We start from the raw sequence: 22,855 nt of genomic DNA, 5'->3' as shown, positions 1-22,855 counted from the left end.
AATTTTTGGGCATACTTTGACGGGACATAACTTGGACTGCAGATTTTTGTTTTGTGCCAAACTTGTTTAGAAGTGAAATTGGATCCGGGATGTCCATGTCATTTGAAGAACGGGTGAAAAACGATTTAAAATGAGAAAGTTATGTCCGTCAGAAGATTGGGGGTTGAATCTGTGAATTCTGCAGCTTTTAACTTTGAAAATCTTTAGCAGAATGACCCTCCACGCGTAGGCGCACTTGGCGCGTATGCGTCGTTCTTCAAGAAGGCACCATCCACGTATGTGCGTGGTGTGCGCGTGCGCGTCGATGCGCTGCACCCAATGCCCAGCCATTTTCCCGAGAGTTGTGCCAGAGTTGTGCCAGTTTTGTGCTTGGGGCGCAAATACACCCACGCGTACGCATGGCTGACACGTACGCATCGTCTGGCTGTGTTTCAATCCGCGCGTCCGCGTGTATGACGCATACGCGTCGATGAGCTTTGTGGCCATCCATGCGTGCGCGTGGAGTACACGTACGCGTGGCCCTGTTTTCATGCTAAAGTTGATTTTTGAGTTTTAAAAGCCAAATCTCATACTTCTAAGCCTCCGATCTCACCCCTTATGTATTAAATCATTATGATATGCCTAGCAATGAGAAAGAAGCTAGGGGATGTGGTAACTTGCGAGTGAAGCAAGGGAAAAAGTTATGATCAATGATGATCAACGATGATTATATGAGATATGGAGGATGACTGTGGAAGTACCGTGTATGCCATGAGCCGAAGGGCTATATTTATTAATAAATGGCTGGTTCTTGATTAAACCATGAGCCGGATGGCTGAGTTATTATCGGGTTACGGCAAAGCCATTACTGATTATGGCTGAGTATAAATGCACATATGATTAATGAATGAATGTGTTAAATGGATAATAATGGAAAATGTTGAAATGTGATGTGTAACCCCGGGTAGTAGGCAGTGGCGTTGTCCACTTGCTCCGGGTATGAGACGGAAAATGATGTTTATGATAAATGAGTTTAATTATGGAATTTTGAATGAATGTAGCTCTGATACCTGGGTAGTAGAAAGGGTTGTGGTTCGTCCCACTTGCTCCAGGTTAATGTTTGAGATTTGATAACAATGATGATTGCTTTTAAACTAAACGAATGTATGTTTTGAGATCCTGGGCAGTAGCAAGGGTTGTGGTTCGTCCCACTTGCTCCAGGTCAGATATTGTGTCGCCTGGATAGTAGCGGCAGTAGTGGTGAATCCACTCGCTCCAGATTGAGCTTTTAAACACCCGCCTGGGTAGTAGCCGCAGTAGTGGTTATTCCACTGGCTCTGGGTTGAGCGGATAGTAATAAGGGGGTTGTAGCTCAAACCTACTTGCTCCGCAAGGGGTGTTTCCATCCAATGGTTAGCTACCAGGACATGTCGGGTTGGCTATATAACCGACAGATGATATCATCAGCCATAGGGCAGACATACATCATTTGCATATGTTTGAATTGTTTGGGTTTGCCTATTTGTTTTGGATTTCTACATCATATATGCTATGTTACCTGATTGTGTGCTACTTGTTCTACTTGTACCTTATTTGTGTATTACTTGTCTGTATTGCTTGTGTTTGTACAACTGAGAGGCCCCTCATGCTGGTGTCGGTGAATGTTGAGGGTTGTTCTTGATGAGATAAATTGGTGATGCGATTTCATGATGATGATGATTATTGAATGAGATAATTTGAGCCCCCTGGGTAGACGCAGTGATGTGGTTTCACTAGCTCCAGGTGAGGGTATGATGTATTGATACAAAATTGCTGAGGTAGAACAACTGGTGATGGTTTTGCTTATGATTCTGAGTCTGATTCGTAGAAGAGTTAGCGAGTTGGGAAACATGTGTAACATGAACTAGATTTAGTATCCCCTTACGACAGTTGCCTATTCATGGATTAGTGAGAATCTAGGCTGGATATTTGGTGAAGAAGTTTAGGATGCTTAGTGAGTTTTTATTGCAGTGCATTGTATTTATTTGGCACTTTTACCGTACTGGGAACCCATGGGCCCAGGGTTCTCATTCCGTATATACCTCTTGTTTTTCGGATACAGGTCCAGGTGCTCAGAAGTGAGCTGTGGTTCGTCTGAGAGACGGCGAAGATCTTTATTTTTCTCTACTTTGTGTTTTGCTTAAAATCTCTCCACCTTTGTTTCGAAAAGATTATTTTATGTATTGTACTCTTTTAAACTTGCCTATAGAGGCTCTCATGTTTCCTTTGGGAGAGATTAGGATATACTGTTGTCAACTACTTTCATACTGTACCCTAGCCGGCCTAAACTCCGCGGGTCGCGACTAGTGGCTATTTACTTATGTTATATATATCTATCTGTTATCTATCTCTTAATCTCCTTTATGCCTTGCCCGTATATCGCTTTTGACTTCACGGTTTATCTTTTTGTTATCGAAACGTGAGTGATACGTCTTCGCAATTTTATTTCTACTCTTTTCAGGCTTCTTGATTAATACTCCTTTCGAATTTACCTATATTTATATATTAAAAATCCACCTGAGAGTCGTACCACCGTAATATCATTGACTTATGACTCGAGCATAAGGATTTGAATATTAGGGTGTTACAAGTATGATGATGTAAATTAAAGAGGATAAGTGTCGGAATGAGGGTAAAGTTGTTGAATGTATATATTTTATTTCTAGAGATTATAGCGCCTCACCAACTTTGATTTTGTTGATTAAGGTATTTTGTCCCTATATTAACAATTCAAATAAATTTAGTACCATAAAATTTATTTTAGTGCGTATTTGAATATAATTATTAATTACCAATTTTTTATTTTTATAATTATTAAAAATCCAAATAATATAATTACGAACATTTTATTTTTTTAATTATTTTCTAGTGTTATTTACTATTCATTTTCAATCAATTATATTAATGTGCAAATAAATTAAATTAAATACGGTAATATTTGTACTAACTAATCAATATAACTTTTTCATTTGAGATTAATTTATGTTTATTTTAATATTATTTTCTAAAAAAAGTTATTATTAAACCAAAAACTAATATATTAGATCAATTTGTTTTTTAAATACCAAGATACGAAGGAATCATATTAAAAAATCTCAAAAAAATAATAAAATATAAAATTATAGAAACAGACACAATAAAAATTTATCTAATATTTAAGTGCATCATCTTCAAAATCTTCTAAAATGCTAATTTATTTTACCTAATTCTTTAATTTATTTCTTTATCTTAGACCAAAGTATTAGTTATTGTAATAAGCATATAAATTTTTTTATTCTTTAATTAAAAAGGATTATACCTTTTAAACGTGTTTTATTAGAATGTTCGAGTCCAACATAAATTTAAGATAATATTCGACTAAAAGAATTAATATATTAGACTAAACGAAGTAATTATCGAATAATTATAACTTTTTTTAAATTCTACCGTTGTTTATAACAATGACAAATTTATTGGTCCAAAATAATTGACAATGTTTCTCCCTATTGTAAGATAGATATAAAAAATTTACTAAGACAATAAGATAGGATATAATTTATAGTTACTTTTTATGCATTAGTACAATTGTATATAATTACTTGTGATTTTTATAAAAGGAGAGGTAAGAAAAAAAAATCAAAGAAAAAGGTATAATTCAGTCTTTATTAATGTTATTTTATCACTCAATCCTCTAAATTAGAAATAAAATTAAGTACGTAAAAAATTTAAACATTAAAAAGATTTAACATGTGAAGAGTTATGATAAATTATCTCGTATGCGATACAATTGATAAAATTTATAATAAAAATTATAAAAACTTAAATAAAGAAGAACAAAAATAAAAAAAATAAAAGAGGATGAGTACAACAACAAATAATAATACAAAATAAATTAAAAAGTAAAAATAATGTATCATAAGAGAAAAAATATTACCAGATAAAAGAATAATTGGTAAAAAAATAAATTTCTCTTTTAACATATGTGACTTTTTACTGTGAATAAGTTATGAAATATAGAATAGATAAAACAAAAAAGGAAGGAATAAAATTGTGTTTTTTTAATAAAATGAAATATTCACGACCATATAATTGATAGTGGATATATAATTATTATTCAATAAATCGTAAAAAAATATTAATAAAAATATTAGATTTGATATTAAAATAAAATAAAAATATTTAAGATTTAAAAAATGAAAAAAGCTTTTAATAAACACTGATTCAAATATTAATGTGACAATAAGTTAAATAATTAATATAATAAGTTAATTATAGTTATTTGGCTCAATAAAATAAATTAAATAAATAAATAATATCTTATAAATATGTCATATAAAAGTATAATACTTTAAAAAATTATTAATCAAAATATATAAAACAAAAAAATTAATACAAATTAAATCAAAATTAATTTATTTATTCTAATCAAATTAAATAATTAATATAATTAATTAGTTATAGTTAATGTGATCAAATAAAATATTAAATAATTTAAATTTTATCTCACTCAAATCAAATAAATGATTAATTATGACACTCTTAAAAATTATTAATCAAAATACATAAAATGAAAAAATAATATAAATTAAAATAAAATTAATTTATTTATTCTAATCAAATCAAATAATTAATATAATTAATTAATTATAATTAATATAATCAAACAAAATATTAAATAATTTGATATTTATTTTAATCAAAGTAAATAAATAATTAATTAATATATTTAAATAAATTAAATGAAATATATAAGATTCCGGATTTTTAAAAATTAAATAATTAAATATTTATAAATTATTATATTATATTGAGATTTTATTTTTTTAAAAAAATTAAATTAAATTTATTATTATTATTATTATTATTATTATTATTATGATTATTATTATTATTATATAATCACTTAATTTTACTCTATTATTATTATTATATTATATTATATTATATTATTTATTTATTTATTTTCCTTTTGGCCGAAGCTAAAGGAACTAAAAATAAAGAAAACCAAAGCATAACTTATATATATATATATGAAATTGAAACTGAAACTTGGTCATATATACATGAAACGTGGCATGTATGCATGTATATGTATATAATACAAATGACACCTAATGAAGCTTTGAGTTAATATTATCAATCCATACTCATCTTCCATTTCCCTTCATTAATCACCAATTGAACTAAAAAGAAAGAGAGAGGCCGAGAGTGTCATAGAAGAACCGTGACGTTTCATGAGCTTTTGGCTCCGATTTTTTTAAAATTCGTAACTCCAATGAAAAATCTAATTCGATAAAAGTGTTCGTATCCTCCTCTTTTACGTATTGGCGTCACTTTTGATCGATAAAAGTTGACGGTGACATAATTCCTCTTTCCCTTGAGTTCGGTCAATTGGAGTTTTAGAAGGCACAGACGATTCTTAACGTTTTCTTCTTCAGCAGTTTGGTCAGAAAACTTTTCCGAAAGTTCCGTTAGTTTGATTTCGTATGGAGGTAGGGTTTGGTAACTTTATAATAATCAAATGTGAGTTTGATAAGTGAATGTTGATTTAGCTTATTATTGCGTGAATTTGAATGAGTTTATGTTAAATTATTGTTGAATTATTGTTGTTTGCTTGAGATTTTGATTCAGTTATGTATGAACAACTAGTTGGGATGCTTTGATTATTTTGGGAATAAGAAATGAAATTTTCAAAAGTTTTAAGAAATATATTAACTGATTTTGAATTATTAAAGAAATATTTTTGCTGTTGGAGTCGGTTGGATTATTAATTGTTTTAAAGATTTTGGAGAATGGCATAAAGATGTGGTTTTAGTTTTAAAAGAAAAAGAGAAGATAAATCGGCACGTGTACTTATGAGAATGATTGAAAGGTCACGAGAGGGTGACGGAAAGTAAATAGTTATGGTGCCGATGTGAAAGTGTTAAGTCGTGGGCTTTGTTTTTGAATGATTGTGCGGGGACGCCCGTGTGTATGGAACGGCTTCCAGGAGAAAGTGGCACATGCTTCAGCTGGAGAATCAGCGCCTGCAAGTACTTGCAGAGGTCATGTTCGGCATACTTCAACTGGAGAATCAGCGCTTGCAAGAAGTGGAAACTTGCAGAGGTTATGCCGCTGGAATGCCTTATCTGACTTGCGGGTCGGATTGCGTCGGGTGCGGGTCGAAACCGACAAATGAGCTCATTACCTGCGATAGGAATAGACATGCATCATGCTTGTTTGCGCATATCTCTGTGCTGTGTAACTCTGTGATTGTGTGTGTGTGCTGCGTGACTGATTGACTTCTGAGTTCTTTTATTATTCATGCTTATAAGTGTTTTGTTGTTAGTTGCGGTTGGTTAATAATGGCAAAATGAACTTAACTTCTAATCCCGACCCTACTAAGGATTTCCCGGTTCTTACCCCCTATCTCCACCCCTTTCAGCTACAGGTGCAAAGGCGCATTGTCAAGTTACGGGAGCACAAAGGAATATGTTTATAAGTTGAGTTGTTAGGATTTGTTTTCCCCTCGCCTTGTTAGTTAGAGTTTTTAGAGTGGTAGGATTTGTTTTTGGGAATCTTGAAATAAGTTTATGTATTTAATACTATGTGAATATATATACTTTGTGATTTAGTGGCGTAAAATAAAGTCTCTTTTCATTTTCTTAATTAAAGTTTCGGTTCGTATTTGCGAAGGCTCAATATTAAATAAAGATAGTATAAAATAAAAAGGTTTAGAGATAAGTAGCACTCAAACTTTTAGTACGATCATGAGGTGCTCAAAATTAGGGTGTTACAAAATATGTTAAAAAATATTTTTAAGAATGGGCTGTATTATTAATTAAAGAAATTCAATTTTGATAATAGATAATAAATATAGATTTATAGAGCAAATTGAATATTTTTAAATTTAAAAAATTGAATTGATTATCGAATGCAAATTTAGATACCAAATTAAGATTTAATATCTATAGAAATACTTTTGTCGATAACGATGTTAATAACTACTTATACTACTACTATAACAACAACAAAATTTTAATTTGGTCTTACAAATGGATTAAACAAAGGAGGCCACTCAGATAAAGATGCTTAAAATATTTTTTTTAAGATATTTTTATGTTGTACTTTAATTGATTTCTGTATAATTTATTCGATGTTTCTCATCACATATTATTAAATTTTTTAAAAGATTTTCTTTTCAAAAATAATAAAAAAACATTTAATTTGGACTAAAATAAAACAAATAATAAATTAACTATTATATTTTTTTAAAAAATTATTTACATAAAAAAATATCACATTCATATATATATATATATATATATATATATATATATATATAAAACAAGCTCAAGCCTCTTAAAATTTTTATAAATAAAAAATAATTAATTTATATTCGTACAATATATAAAATAATTACTATATTATTATTATATTATAGATTAAGATTCACTAATTTAAATTTTTTTTAATATAAGCATTAGAAATAAATAAAATTTTTATAACTAAAGTAGTGTAACAAAATATATATATATTAATTAGTTCTTAAAAAATTCTAAAAAATAGTTTCTTTCATTTTAGTAAAATAACTATTTATTAAAGTAGACAAATTAATTATTTTCTTCTCATATACAATTTTTTTAAGACATACAAGTAATTAATTAGGATATTGGTTAAGATAATTAAAGTCATTATTTCATTAAATTTTTAATTTAAAGAAAAATCCTAGTTAATTTTGGTATAAAAATTTTGAAGTTGAAAATATTGATAAAAATTATGTTGAATTTTGATTTATTTGATTCTCATTTAAATTAATCATTACATAAGTTAAAGTTCTGTTTTGAAGTTATATTCGAGCTTTAATTTGATTTTTATAGTTTCAATTTACTTAGTTTGATTTTTTAACTTAGGTATCCGTGACTCATATTAGGGTTTTAAGTATTTAGTTGAAAAAAAAAGGTAAAAAAATTTCAATTGTCACATCAAATAGTCGCTAGAATGTATAATGTAGCAGTCGTTAGTCCATCTCAATATGTCATTAGCGATTTTGTGAGACAGTGACAAAAATAATATTAGGAACCAATGTGAGTCATAACTGTTAAGTTAGGAGACTAAATTGAGTAAATTGAAATTTTTGAAATTAGATTGAAGCATAGTTGTTAGAACCGAACCAGTGACCGAACCGGTCAAGCTACTGGTTCACTGGTTTATTTGAAATACATATCTTCACTAACATTTTATGAAGAATCAAGTCTCAACTTCTAAAAATAACTAATATAAAAAAATCCATAAAATTTTAATACTATAATAGTATCTTATTTTGACACAATAAAAAAATAATTAATTCACAAAACCTATCATCTAACTATAATATCGGTAGATTTTAACACTAACATCAAAACAAATAACCTTAATCACAATACTAGCAATAAAATAGATCAAGTAAATTAATAAATTTTTAGTAAAATTTATATTTATATTAATAATGGTATATAATTAAAATATAATTAATTTTAAAAATAGAAAAAACAAAATTAAATTAAATTAGATATTTATGTATACTATATAATTAATATTTGTCAAATATAATACTTAGAAGTGCAATGGCTAAGTGGCAAGTAGAGAATGTTTTTGCTCCAAGGTTCTTGGTTCGAGACCTTGTGGAGACATTTTAAAATTTTTTTCAAACAGACCAATTCGGTTAGACCGGTTCTTACCGGTTCACACCGGTTTTATTCCTTAAACAGTCCAAGGAGTAAACCAAATCGAACTAGTTTTTCGATCGAACCAGCCAATCCAGTTCGATTTTTACAACTATGGATTGAAATACGAACATAATTTTAGAGACCAATAAGTATTATCTCTTTGTTGACAATTAAGTTGTTTTAATGGTAATTAAGATCTAATAATGATTTATAATAAAAGAAGCATTCTTTTGCAACAATGAACCTATAGTAGTAATTAGGGATATTCATAGATTAGATCATATCCATATAAATTCACAGTATTTATCCGTATCTAATTTGTAATTTGAGAATATGATCTGATCTGTAAAATGATCGGATTGGATCGAATCGGATCCACACTCTAATCAGATAGAAGTAAATATGTTTAAAAAAGTAAACAAAAAAATTTATTGACTTTTTTTATAAAAATAATTTTTTTTAATTTTTTTATTTTATGGATATATTTGATATCTGATCCAAACATAAAACGTGCAAATATCGAATTTGATCTAATGAGTTTAGTGTGGATTGGATCGAAATTTCAGTCATATCTCATATGTAAATACCCCTAGCAATAATAACTAAAAAATTATAATGATTATATTTTTAACTAAGAGGAAGTGCCCAAAAAAAGTACTAAATACAAGAACGTTTAATCAAATATTAAAAGAAAATTTTACTTTAAAACAGTTGGACTTTTTTTGCTCATATAATATATATATATATATATATATATATATATATATATATATATATAATGTAATAATAATAATAATATGATAATTATTTTATATATCATACAAATATAAACGTTTTTTTTCTATAATCTTAAGAAAGGTTTTCTAAGTCCCTAATCTTGTTATCAATTTTTGTAGTGTTAGCCCTCATATTATCAATTTGATTCATATATTCGGATGATAAATTATTTGGTGACATGCTTCCTTTCTTACTGTGATATACTTGTTTATTATTATTATTATTATTATTATTATTATTATTATTATTATTATTATTATTATTATTATTATTATTATTATTAAAAAATAACAGGCCAAATTATTACCATAACATAATAGAAGTATAGAAGTTTATCATTCTTCTCTAATAGAGGAAACAAAATTCTTTTCAATAGTTTATTTAACGTTTAGTAGAATAAAAATAAATTTTATTAAAATAAATTTTAGTATGAGTTTAATATTTTTATTCATCATAACATATTTATAGAATTACTCGTAGATAAATTTTGGAAAAAAGAAAAAAAATCATGATTTTTAATTTTATTTTTAAATAAACTTTATTTTTAATTTTAAAATAAATTTTAATTTTATTTTTTAATAATATTAATTTTTTACCCTATATAATTAATCAATTATTTTTTAATCATATATAAATAAATTACTCTTAATAAGACTTTTTTGTATTATTCAATTATCTTTTTTAAAAAATAATTAATTATTAAAATAATTAAACTTTTCACAACAAAAATAATAAAAAAATTATAAACGAAAAAAATTAACCATCCTGATAATTTTCGTATTTTTATTCATATTTTAATTATAAACATAAATATAATTTAATTATATTATTTATGAAATGTGACTATAGATGTAGATAAAATTTAATTATATTATATATAGTTTCATTGTATTGTATTGCTTATAAAGTTAGATTATAATTATGACAATAGAATTGTTCTTGTATTTTTATATGTGTGACTAATTGGTGGTGTTAAAACATTACTCTTAATTATATATAAATAAGGTTTATAATTTAAAAAATTAAAGTCTCAATTAAAAAGATACGAAAAAAATAATGTTAAAATATTTTAACTCTTTAAAATAAAAATATTTGAAATTCAATTAAAAATTATTTAAAATTTAAACTCAATAAAAATTCATATTCAATGTGTTTTGTATTAAATATATTTAATAACCTATTATATTATATTGGTTGAAATTAATTTTTATAATGTTAATTTTTAATAACACTTTATTAGAAAAAAGCATCTTTTCAAAATTTTTTAAAAACTAATTAATATTATATATATTTTGTTACATTACATCTTGTTATAAAAAAATTATTTATTTCTAATTCTTATATTAAAAATAAAAATAAAATTTAAATTAGTAAATTTTAATCTATAATATAATAATTATTTTATATATTATACGAATAAAAATTAATTATTTTTTATTTATAAAAATTTTAAGAACTTGTTTTATATATATATTGATGAATGTGATAAATTTTTTTATGTAAATAATCTTTTAAAAAAATTTAATAGTTAATCTATTACCTTTTTTGTTTTAGTCTAAATTAAATACTTTTATTGTTTTTGGAAAGAAAATTTTTTGAAAAATTTAATAATATGTGATGAAGAATACCGAATAAATTATATAGAAACCAATTAAAATATAACATAAAAATATTTTTAAAAAAAGACGTTTTAGATGTCTTTATTTAAGTGGCCTCCTTAAACAAAAAGTACTACTACGTTTTATCTTGCTTAGCTCATTTGGAATTTATATCATTTAGAATCTTTATAGTATATTTCTGTATTAACACGCTACATAGACATCTAAAATCAATCATGACATAAGGATACATATTTGATATTTATAAAAAAAAAGTTTGATTATGCATTTATGCTAATTTAAAAAGCTTATATTTAATTATTTTATTGTAAAATGTCTTATTATTTTAGTAATTGATTACTTTATTAAAATGTCCGAATCAACTAATAATAGAAATTAACTTTTCTCAAACAACAATCAATTAACTTTTTTGTCTTTTAAATTTCTACTTTCATTCTCTGCATTTTTGTTCATCTAGTACTTTGATGGTTGATTGTTTATTAGAAAAAAGTGGTACCAGTGTAAAATCTAATAAATATATAAAATAAGTAAATAACTAGTTGGATGACTAATATGTTTTCGATTATGATTTGTGTACATCAAAATTAGTCATAAAATTATTTATCAGTATAAAATATATGTTAAAATATAAATATATATTAAAAATAAATTAATCCACATATATATTTATACACAAATATATTAGTAATTGATTTTAGTAGTTAATTTTAGTGTACAAATAATATTTTTTATTTTTTTATAAGCATTTTGTTCTGCATTAACTTAATAAATATCATACTATGTTTCGAAAGAAAAACTCGAATCACATGTGATTAAAAAAATTTTCTAACGATCGAAATTTAATTACAAGCAAAAATATAAAATAAGAAGCAATTGAAAAAAAAAAAAGCAGGAGATGCTATTACTATATAAACACATGCCGCTGCAGAAGCCCGCTGAAACTTCTTATCCCCTTCTCTCTTTATTTATGACTCTGTTTTCCGACGAAGCCTAATTATAATTCCTTTTTTTCCTTCTTCTTCTGAAACAAGAATTTCATACCCTTGTTCTGCCATTTGGTGGCACTAACACATGCCCCATGAAGAACAAAACACCGTTATGATTGGTTTCAGTGTTGAAGCATACGAAAATTTTAACAACAGAGAGAACCTTTATTGACACAATTGAATAGGTTTAACCCAAAATAGAACGACAACATACAAAAAGAAAAGAAAGAAAATCAAAGTTTGGACTGTGGTTCTTCTTTAGCTTTTTCTTCTTCAATCCCTCAGAATCTCTGTAAAGATCTCGTGACCTTGGTATGTATGAGGATCCTGAAAACATTTTCAGACACAAAGTTTTACCAATTTCGTTTCTTTCATGACTTGTTTTCTGGTTTGTGTAGAAATTGGAAACGATGTCGTGTTTGTCAGCAAGAACAGGACGACAAAGACAGCGTTATGAAGGAAATTTGCGCCTTGTCTCCGGGTTAGTCTTCCATTTCAACGCCATAGCTTCGTCTTCTCTTCTATCAAAATCTCTTTTTTACCCTTCTCTTCAATGCCAACCCTTTGGGATTGAATAGAAAAATAATTTATGAGAAATAAAATAATTGTGATACACTATCAGTCTTAAAAGTTTTAGATAATCGTTTAATTATATCCGTTAATATTTCTACTATCAATGTAAACCGTACTCTTTTTTGTTGATGTTATATATTAGGTATTAATTTAGGTATAGTCGTGTTCTAAATTCGTATGAAGTTTGTATTTGAAAATGGTTAGATAATTTAATAAATTTGATTAAATAAAAATTTAACAATATTTAATGGTAAATTTAATTTAAAAAAAAAGAAATATTATTTTTACACTAAAATCAGTTATTAATGTATTTGTGTATAAATATATGTGTGATTTAATTTATTTTTATAATGTATTTATATTTATTTATACTAATGGTTGATTTTGGTAGTTGATTTTGGTGTACATATAATATAGCCCATAAAAAAAACTACACATAAATCTTTACTTATATATTATATAACTAAATACACATATAAAATTATTTTGTACAAATTATACATTAAAATTTAAGAGTCAAATTCTTTTAGTTTAATAATTCATTACTATTTTGTTTTGCCAATATTTTTAACGATTATACTATGTGTATGCTAAAATCAGTTACCAATATAAAATATATATTAAAATACAAATATATATTAAAAATAAATAAAACCACACATATATTTATATACACAAATATATTACTAACATTTTTAAGTACAAAAAATATTTTTATATTTTTGAACATCTATTGACCAAAATGAATAAGTTGTAATAGCCATAAAGTATTATGTTAAAAAAATAATATTTAGAATTACTTATATAACATAATATCCATAATTTTATATACATAATATTTGTAATGATATATTTATTAAATTTAAAATTATATAATTATTTTAAAAATAATTAATAAATATTAAATAAAATAACTTTTAGTCGTTTCGGCTATTTTTTATTCTCTCTTGAATATTATTGCTTTTATTATACCTTCTCTCTTGCTTGGTTTCCATTTCCCTTCTTTGTTGTTTCCTTTTCCCTTTCCTTTCTCTGTCTTTACTTTTGTCTTATGTGCCTGCAATACTACTAAATTAATACAAGTCTTAATCACGAACAGAAGCCAAAATGCCTAATTAATTTTTTGCTTACAGAGAAATATATTTTAAATCCAAATTTCGTAGACATCTTGTGTGAATAATGTATGTCAACTCAATTATTATTAACACTACTTGATCTTCCACAGACAAAATCATCACTAATGAAACTAAAATATGCAATTAATTAAGTGCATAATTTATAAGTGATCCCTTTTAAATCCCAGGTCCCGTTTCATGAAGAACTCAAAATAGTTATACAATATAACTAGATATTCTTTAAAAATTATCTATCATTCAATTTTTAGAAGAGAGAAATTAAAAAATAAATATTTTTTTATAAAAAATAAATAACTTTTTATAAAAGTCAATATTTAAATTAATTAAATAATATTATTTAAATAAACAATTGATTAAAAACTAAAAATTTAAAGGATAAATAACATTTTTTATAGTCATATGCATATATTAAGAAGCAATTTTTTTTTAAATAAAATAAACACGTTCTTATATTGCAACAAATTTGTTTTTAAAAGTTATAAATAGAAAAATAATTATATTAAATGTATATTAAAATTAGTTATTAAAATTAGTTATTAGTATAAAATATATATTAAAAATAAATTAAATAACATATATATATAAATATATTTATAATTAATTTTAATGTATAAATAACATTGTTGATGGTAAAAATTACATTTGTGATAGAAATTTTCTATTTTCGAAGATTCCGAATTTTTATTTAACACACTTTTCTCCGTTAACCGTTTTTTTTTATAGTGTATGTGTGGAAGAGGACATCTTAGAACTGTTTCTGCATGATTATGCCTTGTGTGTTTGATAATTAATTAAACATTTCAATATTTCATGCGGATGTTTCCATGACAATCATGCATCAGAACAGTGGGCCATGTCATTGACTTAAACGTTTAATAAAAAAAATAATAACACTCCAAATTTGTGGGCCATAATCATATCACCATATCAATATCATTTTATAAATCAACCAGGAAATTTTCTCCATAGTTATCGGTAACAACACCACCGTGGCATGCATATGCAGGGTTTAACTAGGGTAGTAACCATGATTATGAAATCATGTAATGAAAGAATGTGTTTGATGTATCAATAATCAATTATACTACACAATAATAATAACAGGTCCAGATGGCAAAATTCTCAAAAACAACTGCACCTTGCTTGTCAAGTAATTTTACCTGCAAAAATATTTGATAACAAAAAATAATTTAATTTTGATATACTGACGGTGTAAAATAAGTATTTTATAAAGTTATGTACATTCGTTCTTTTAGATGATTATTCACGTAATTAATGTAAAAAATATTTATTTTTATTGATATAGTGTTACGTAATTAGATGCACGTATAAAACTATTTTACAAATTAAATATTGAACAATTTTATTATCTTTTCTATAGAGTTTCAATATCTTGTGAGAAGAAGAAATTGTGTGAGATTTGCAAGAGATTCTGATGGTTAAGCTTTCCTTTGCATTGCAACAGGTGTATTCCCTATAGGTGGATCAAGGACAGCACAGATCAAACGGGCGAAACAGAGGAAATGATAGAAGTACTCATGGTTTCTTCGCCGAAACGCGATGATCTTGTATTTCCAAAGGTACTTGATAATGAATTAGATATTATCTATGTCTGCAACAATTCCCTTCATCAGCACTTGATCACTTTCCAGGGTGGATGGGAGGATGATGAAACTGTTACGGAAGCCGCGTGCCGCGAAGCATTAGAGGAAGCAGGAGTTAAAGGAATTCTAAGAGTAGGTTCAATATCCTTCTTGCTCATTCAACTTGTTCACTTATAGTTCTTCATGGTATGTTTATGCACACCTGTTAAACTAAGTTAACTAACACAATTAAACATTTAATCCATGAAAGCATTAACTGATGATGTCTACTATTGATTTTGATTTCCTTTGACTAATTAGCTGACTTTAATTTCATGTTTAGGAAGTTCCACTGGGAATATGGGAATTCAGAAGCAAAAGCAACCTTGACTTATGTTGCACGGAAGGTGGTTGTAAAGGATACATGTTTGCCATGGAGGTTACCGAAGAACTTCACACTTGGCCGGAGCAAAATAACCGCAGTCGCCAATGGGTAAGTGGACTGCAACTGAGTTTTCACCTTTTTTTTTTTTTTGTAGCTGTCTTGTTTTCTTAACAAGTTCTTATCTTTCTATTTCTCTGTATTGTTTACATAATAGAATGTATTTCTACATTAGAGAGCAGCTATATCTGAGTCTAAGTCTAATATTTTGTGTTCTCAGTTAAACATAAAGCAGGCATTTAGTCTGAGCCGGTACGAGTGGATGTGTAGCGCGCTCGAGGAGTTTCTTAGAGTCATGGAAGAAGAAAGAAAGCTTGAGAAGCAAGATGATGATAGCATTGGTTGCCCTTCAAGTCTAGTAGCAGATGTTTCAGAATCTCAAAGTATGGCACCACCTAAGTGCTATAAAAGATCCTCTACTATGCCACACCATAGTATGAATTCTAAGAAAAACATCTTATCATGTGCTTCTTAAGAAATAGCCATCAACTTTAGCTTTTGACATGTTTTCTGTTTTTTTTTTTTGATGTAATGAATCAATATTGAAAGGAAGTAAGCAACATCTTCAACTGATGTTTATTTTCTTCAACACACTTTGTTCCTAAGAGAACCTTGTAAAATATCTCATCAAATGTGAAAAAAAAAAAGAAAGAAAAGATTCATGATATTTTAACCTTTCACTTTTTATTTAGAACAATTGATTTCATTCTCAACAATAATGATTGGTATTGGTGTTACTCTCTTTTGCTACTCGTTTCTGCGTCTCTTTACTCTGAATGGAAAACAGGTTTTCCTAACTAATTAAAATTGAATCAGTTTGCCAAGGCCTCTTAACAAAAAAAGTATGATTGCAAGAGCAGTGGTCAGAAGCTATGGTCAGAAACGGTCTTGTCATTTGTCAAGATAGGAGGATTATTTGTTACTCTGAAGTAGTTAATGGAATGTTAAGAATAAAATATTTTGGACAATGGATTTTATGGGCCTAATGATATTTCGGCTGGGCTTGTTGGGCGCTGCCTAAAGAGGCGGCGGAAAGAATATGGGAGGACTGTTTATATTTTAGAACCCATAACTTCAAAAGAAAATCATGTTGTCAAAAAAAAAAAAAAAAGAAAGAAAAACATATCAGTGGCGTGAAGAACAAAAATATTAAAAAGCTGTAACGTTGTGCTGCATTTAAAAAAAAAGGCAAATTCTTTTGATGGCTATGAGTTTGGACGTATTTTGTCGAATTTGTTTTGTATGGTAAATATTAAATATTAATTTTTATCTTTTTTATTAAATTAAATAATTATGAGTTTGTTTGGGTTAACTTCTAACAAAAGATCTTTTATAAGTTATTTTTTTTTTAAATTTTGTTATCATGTGTTTTACGGACATAGATAGGAGTGGCAATGAGTAGAGTTAGGGTGGCAAAGCGGGCCAACTCGCCCCTCCCTGCTTAAACCCGCCTCATAAATAGGGTGGGCCGGTCCAACCCGCCAACTAAAATAGATTCAAGATACTAACCGTCCCGTTTTATGGCGGATTGGCAAGTCGGCAGGCTAGCCTGCTTGACTTTTTTTAAAAAAAAAATAAAATTCATTAAAATTAACCAAAAAATAATAATTAAAAAATCAAAAACAAATAAAAAATAGTCAAATTATAATATATTTTTTCACTATCTTTTTTTAATTTTTAACTTCAATAAAAATGTTTAAAATAATATTTGTCAATAGAACTATATTTATTTTAAAAAATAAGTTACACAATTTGAACAAATATACGAAATTGTAAAATAAAATAAATAAAGTTAATAACTAAAAGAAGAATAAAAACAAAAAAAAGTGTTTGAAAATTCTATAATTATTAATTTTATAATAGTAATCGCTCTTTTATTTAATAAAAAAAGAAAAATAAAAATCTCCGACCTGTCGGACCGGCCCGCCCCGCCAAAACCCGCCAATTTGGCGGTGTGGGTTTGGCAGATTTTTGTTTAATTCGGCGACTTCCAAATCCTAACCCGACCCGTCTTTTTTACCGGGTTTAGCGGGTCGGCCCGACGAAGTCAACCGGTTTTGCCACCCTTAGATAGGGTAGAATAAGGTTTGAACTCAACCCTGAGTCCCTAATCCTACTGTGGGTATCCAACTCTATCTGCGAGTTTTCACAAATATGCAATATTATTATATAACCTAATGAGCATGCAAATTAAAAATTTAATACAAACAACACAATTATCCCATAAATAATATAGCCATTAAATGTTCAATTATACATAAAAGTCTTTGCTTAAGTTAATAACACAAACACAAAACAAATGTTGTGATATAGTATTGTATCACTAAAACAGAATTGATTTTTATATAAACAAAAGTGTTAAACTATCAATTGAAGATCTTGATTCAATGATAAAAATCTTTTGCAGTAGGTGAGAGGTCTTTTGTCTTTAGTTCAACACGTACCTATAACATATATATAGATAGAGTGCGGGTTGGTCGGGTAAATTTGAGACTCAACCCGCATCCTACCCGACCTATGCTCAAACTCGCTCCACACTCAACCTTACTTGTAACAGATCGAGTTGGTAACCCTGTCTGACCAAGTTGGGTAATCAGGGTTAAGATGCATGCTACCACCCCTAAGCATAAGTTAAGCATACCATAAAAAAAAAAATTAATACTATTTATTGTTTCTATATATGCATTGAAAACATAAAAAAATTATTTTTGCAATAAATAACATTAAAACATATTTTTTATGGTATGCTTAACCTATGTCTTAAGATATAGGATAGCAAAATCTTTTTTTAAAAGATCTTTTAAAAAATAAAAATAATTTTATGTTTTGATACTTCATGTAAAAATATTTTTTTTATTAATTATGTTTGGATTACAATAAAATAAATGTAATACTTTTTTGTTTATTTATTATGTGATAATATCTTTTTTTCAAAGAAAAAATATATCTTAAAAACATATTAATTATAGTTTCTCAAAAAGTATATTTTTTTAGTATTTTTATTTTTATTATTAAAAATTTATCAAATATACTAAAATAAAAAAATATATTTTTTATTAAAAAATATCTTTTTCTACCTATTTAATAGCACCAAAATAAATACTATATATAAACACTATAATAAGCATTTTTAAAAAATTGAACATTAATAAAAAAAAGTTAATAATGATTGAAACTACTGTAGCATTTCTAGTGGCCAAAAGAGAGATTACCGGGTGGCCAACTAGGTAAATGTAACGGATGGAGAAAGTTTGCTAGTATGATATTTTTCTTAAAAAAAAAAGTACAGGAGTTATTTGTTTTGTGAATTTTACTAGCTTTTATGAGTTCTTGTCAATAAAATATTCATTTTTCAGTTATTGTCTATGACACAGGACACGATATAACACGAGACACACTTATACGTAAATTTTAAAATTTTACATGACACAGAGATACGCATATATATAAAATATAAAGTATTTTTTAGATAAATCGTAATGATATTTTGATATTTTATTGATATTAAAATATAAATTAATTTTTAATTATTTTTAGTGTTTTATTTTAATTATATCAAGTATTTAAAATATTTTTTATTTTAATAAATAATAATATATACTATATCTAAATTTATTTTAAGAATATATGTTAAGAATAAGATTGGGCACGCTGACACGTGATGATATTTAGGTGTATCCAGGCGTGTCTGGAGAAGAATTTTTTATTTTTTATTAAGACATAGTTGGACACAACAGACACGCATGTCGGATGAGTGTCGATGAGTATCGTGTTCGAAATGTGTTTGACACGCGCACACGGTAACTCAGCGAAATGTCCGTATTTTATAGGTTATTGTTGATGTGAGGGGCATGTAAAGGAGGATAAATCAAAACAAGCCCAATTTGAATATTGGTACCTAACTAATATATAAGTATAACCCGTGTAATTAATTAATAGAATGAAGTATTGTAGTCCAAAGAAAAATTTTTCGCTTTCGGCCTTGGGCTTCTAATGTAAAAGAAAAAAGTTACTATGTGTGGATGAATCCTTAATGTGTGTGGATGGGTCATGGGTGTGTGAGTAGTGTCACAATCATATCTTAGAAAAATTATCAGCTATTTACGTTGTGCTTTAATGGAACACTGATGTTCCATGTACAAACAAGTAACTGATTGACAATTGTCTTGTAGTGAAATGTTTAAGTACAAAAAGATCCTCGAATTAGAAAGTACAATGTATGCATTTACCAATTGAGAGAGAATTTTGGTGTTGTGCTTCTAGTAGCCGACTAGAAGTTTTATGGTAAAATAAAATTAGAAAAGTGTATTTTCCTCCCGTTAAGTTTTTTGGGGTGTTTGGAGTGATAGTTGGTTTTTGTTTTGAAGTGGAGGTTGCGATCTGACGCTGCTATCGTTAGATGTTCGTGTATTGCCAGAACAAACTGGAAATAGGTCTGGATCTTGAGGTGTTGCAATTTCTTATAAGTAAGGTATGAAACATTTTTTCGTTTGTAATTTTTGGATTCGTGTTTTTTATTCCTATCGATGTGCATATTTGTTAGCCTAAAGCCCTAAAGTCATGGTGTTTATGGTTGATTGGTGGCTTCTGTAGTTAGAATTTTTAGTTGGGAGATGTATTTACGATTGGGCAGCAAAGGCAGGTGTAGATTGCCGTTAGCATTGAATGAATAGTTAACTATTTTACTGGTTAGCAAGGGAAAGAGCAATTAGTGTGTGTTGTTTTAATAGGTGATTATAGAAAAGATTGCATACGTAAGGAAGAGAAGTGAAATGCATGTTAGTTGGCAGCTGAACCGTTGGGTCCTGATAAGCAATATTTAGAAGGAATGTGGTAGTGATAGGTGATTCCGTGTGAATAACCATCGATAACCCGTTGGTGCACGAAATTACAATCACACTGTGCAATCCCGCACAACTAACCAGCAAGTGCACTGGGTCGTCCAAGTAATACCTTACGTGAGTAAGGGTCGATCCCACGGAGATTGTCGGCTTGAAGCAAGCTATGGTTATCTTGTAACTCTTAGTCAGGATATCAAAAATTATAAGGATCAATTGTAAAAAGCAAAAGAACATGAAACAGGTACTTGAATTGCAGTGATGGAGAATAGGTTGAGGTTTTGGAGATGCTCTGTCTTCTGAACCTCTGCTTTCCTACTGTCTTCTTCTTCAAACACGCTAGGCTCCTTCCATGGCAAGCTGTATGTAGGGTTTCACCGTTGTCAATGGCTACCTCCCATCCTCTCAGTGGAAATGTTCAACGCACCCTGTCACGGCACGGCTATCCAGCTGTCGGTTCTCGATCATGTCGGAATAGAATCCAGTGATTCTTTTGCGTCTGTCACTAACGCCCCACAATCGCGAGTTTGAAGCTCGTCACAGTCATTCAATCATTGAATCCTACTCAGAATACCACAGACAAGGTTTAGACCTTCCGGATTCTCTTGAATGCCGCCATCAGTTCTAGCTTATACCACGAAGATTCTGATTAAGGAATCCAAGAGATATCTACTCAATCTAAGGTAGAACGGAGGTGGTTGTCAGGCACGCGTTCATAGTTGAGAATATGATGAGTGTCACGGATCATCACATTCATCCGGGTTAAGAACAAGTGATATCTTAGAACGGAAGCAAGCATGATTGAATAAGAAACAGTAGTAATTGCATTAATCCATCAAGACACAGCAGAGCTCCTCACCCCCAACCATGGGGTTTAGAGACTCATGCTGTAGAAGATACAATGAGAAACGTGTAAAGTGTCATGAGGTACAGATACAATGTCAAAAGATCCTATTAATAGTGAACTAGTAACCTAGGATTTACAGAAATGAGTAAATGACAGAAAAATCCACTTCCGGGCCCACTTGGTGTGTGCTTGGGCTGAGCATTGAAGCATTTTCGTGTAGAGGCTCTTTCTGGAGTTAAACGCCAGCTTTTATGCCAGTTTGGGTGTTTAACTCCAATTTTTATGCCAGTTCCGGCGTTAAACGCTGGAAATTCTGAAGCTGATTTGCAACGCCGGTTTGGGCCATCAAATCTCGGGCAAAGTATGGACTATTATACATTGCTGGAAAGCCCAGGATGTCTACTTTCCAACGCCGTTGAGAGCGCGCCAATTGGGCTTCTGTAGCTCCAGAAAAATCCATTTCGAGTGCAGGGAGGTCAGAATCCAACAGCATCTGCAGTCCTTTTCAACCTCTGAATCAGATTTTTGCTTAGGACCCTCAATTTCAGCCAGAAAATACCTGAAATCACAGAAAAATACACAAACTCATAGTAAAGTCCAGAAAAGTGAATTTTAATTGAAAACTAATAAAAATATACTAAAAACTAACTAAATCATCCTAAAAACATACTAAAAACAGTGCCAAAAAGCGTATAAATTATCCGCTCATCACAACACCAAACTTAAATTGTTGCTTGTCCCCAAGCAACTGAAAATTAAAATAGAATAAAAAGAAGAGAATATACTATAGACTCCAAAATATCAAAGAAACATAGTTCCAATTAAATGAGCGGGACTAGTAGCTTTTTGCTTCCGAACAGTTTTGGCACCTCGCTTTATCCTTTGAGGTTCAGAATGATTGGCATCTATAGGAACTCAGAATTCAGATAGTGTTATTGATTCTCCTAGTTAGGTATGATGATTCTTGAACACAGCTACTTTATGAGTCTTGGCCGTGGCCCAAAGCACTCTGTCTTCTAGTATTACCACTGGATACATACATGCCACAGACACATGATTGGGTGAACCTTTTCAGATTGTGGCTCAGCTTTGCTAGAGTCCCCAATTAGAGGTGTCCAGGGTTCTTAAGCACACTCTTTTGCCTTGGATCACAGCTTTATTTCTACCCTTGCCTTTTGGTTTAAAGGGCTATTGGCTTTTTCTGCTTGCTTTTTCTTTTTCTCTTCTATTTTTTTCATTTTTTTTTGAATCACTGCTTTTTCTTGCTTCAAGAATCATTTGATGATTTTTCAGATCCTCAATAACAGTTCTCCTTTTCCATCATTCTTTCAAGAGCCAACAATTTTAACATTCTTAAAACAACAAATTCA

General features: G+C 28.5%; 1 protein-coding gene across 1 annotated transcript; it reads left to right on the top strand.

Annotated features, from left to right (window-relative positions):
- Positions 1–12,272: 12,272 nt before the first annotated feature.
- LOC130932854 (nudix hydrolase 13, mitochondrial-like) lies at positions 12,273–16,428 on the top strand. The gene is made up of 6 exons (XM_057862297.1): positions 12,273–12,378; positions 12,465–12,547; positions 15,241–15,355; positions 15,428–15,511; positions 15,702–15,851; positions 16,021–16,428. Exons 2-6 carry the CDS (start codon positions 12,477–12,479, stop codon positions 16,273–16,275), a joined length of 675 nt encoding a protein of 224 aa, XP_057718280.1. The 5' UTR covers positions 12,273–12,378; positions 12,465–12,476; the 3' UTR covers positions 16,276–16,428.
- The last annotated feature ends 6,427 nt before the right edge of the window (positions 16,429–22,855 follow it).

This window comes from Arachis stenosperma, chromosome 6, assembly GCF_014773155.1.
Source record: "Arachis stenosperma cultivar V10309 chromosome 6, arast.V10309.gnm1.PFL2, whole genome shotgun sequence".
Taxonomy (NCBI): domain Eukaryota; kingdom Viridiplantae; phylum Streptophyta; class Magnoliopsida; order Fabales; family Fabaceae; genus Arachis; species Arachis stenosperma.
Note: the sequence above shows the minus strand (reverse complement) of the source record. Positions and strands in the feature narration are given on the sequence as shown.

Coding starts and splice junctions, on each gene's coding strand:
- LOC130932854 (XM_057862297.1), top strand. CDS start 12,477: ATGTCGTGTTTGTCAGCAAGAACAGGACGACAAAGACAGCGTTATGAA. Junction 15,356..15,427: donor ATGATCTTGTATTTCCAAAG/GTACTTGATAAT, acceptor ATCACTTTCCAG/GGTGGATGGGAGGATGATGA. Junction 15,852..16,020: donor ATAACCGCAGTCGCCAATGG/GTAAGTGGACTG, acceptor TTGTGTTCTCAG/TTAAACATAAAGCAGGCATT.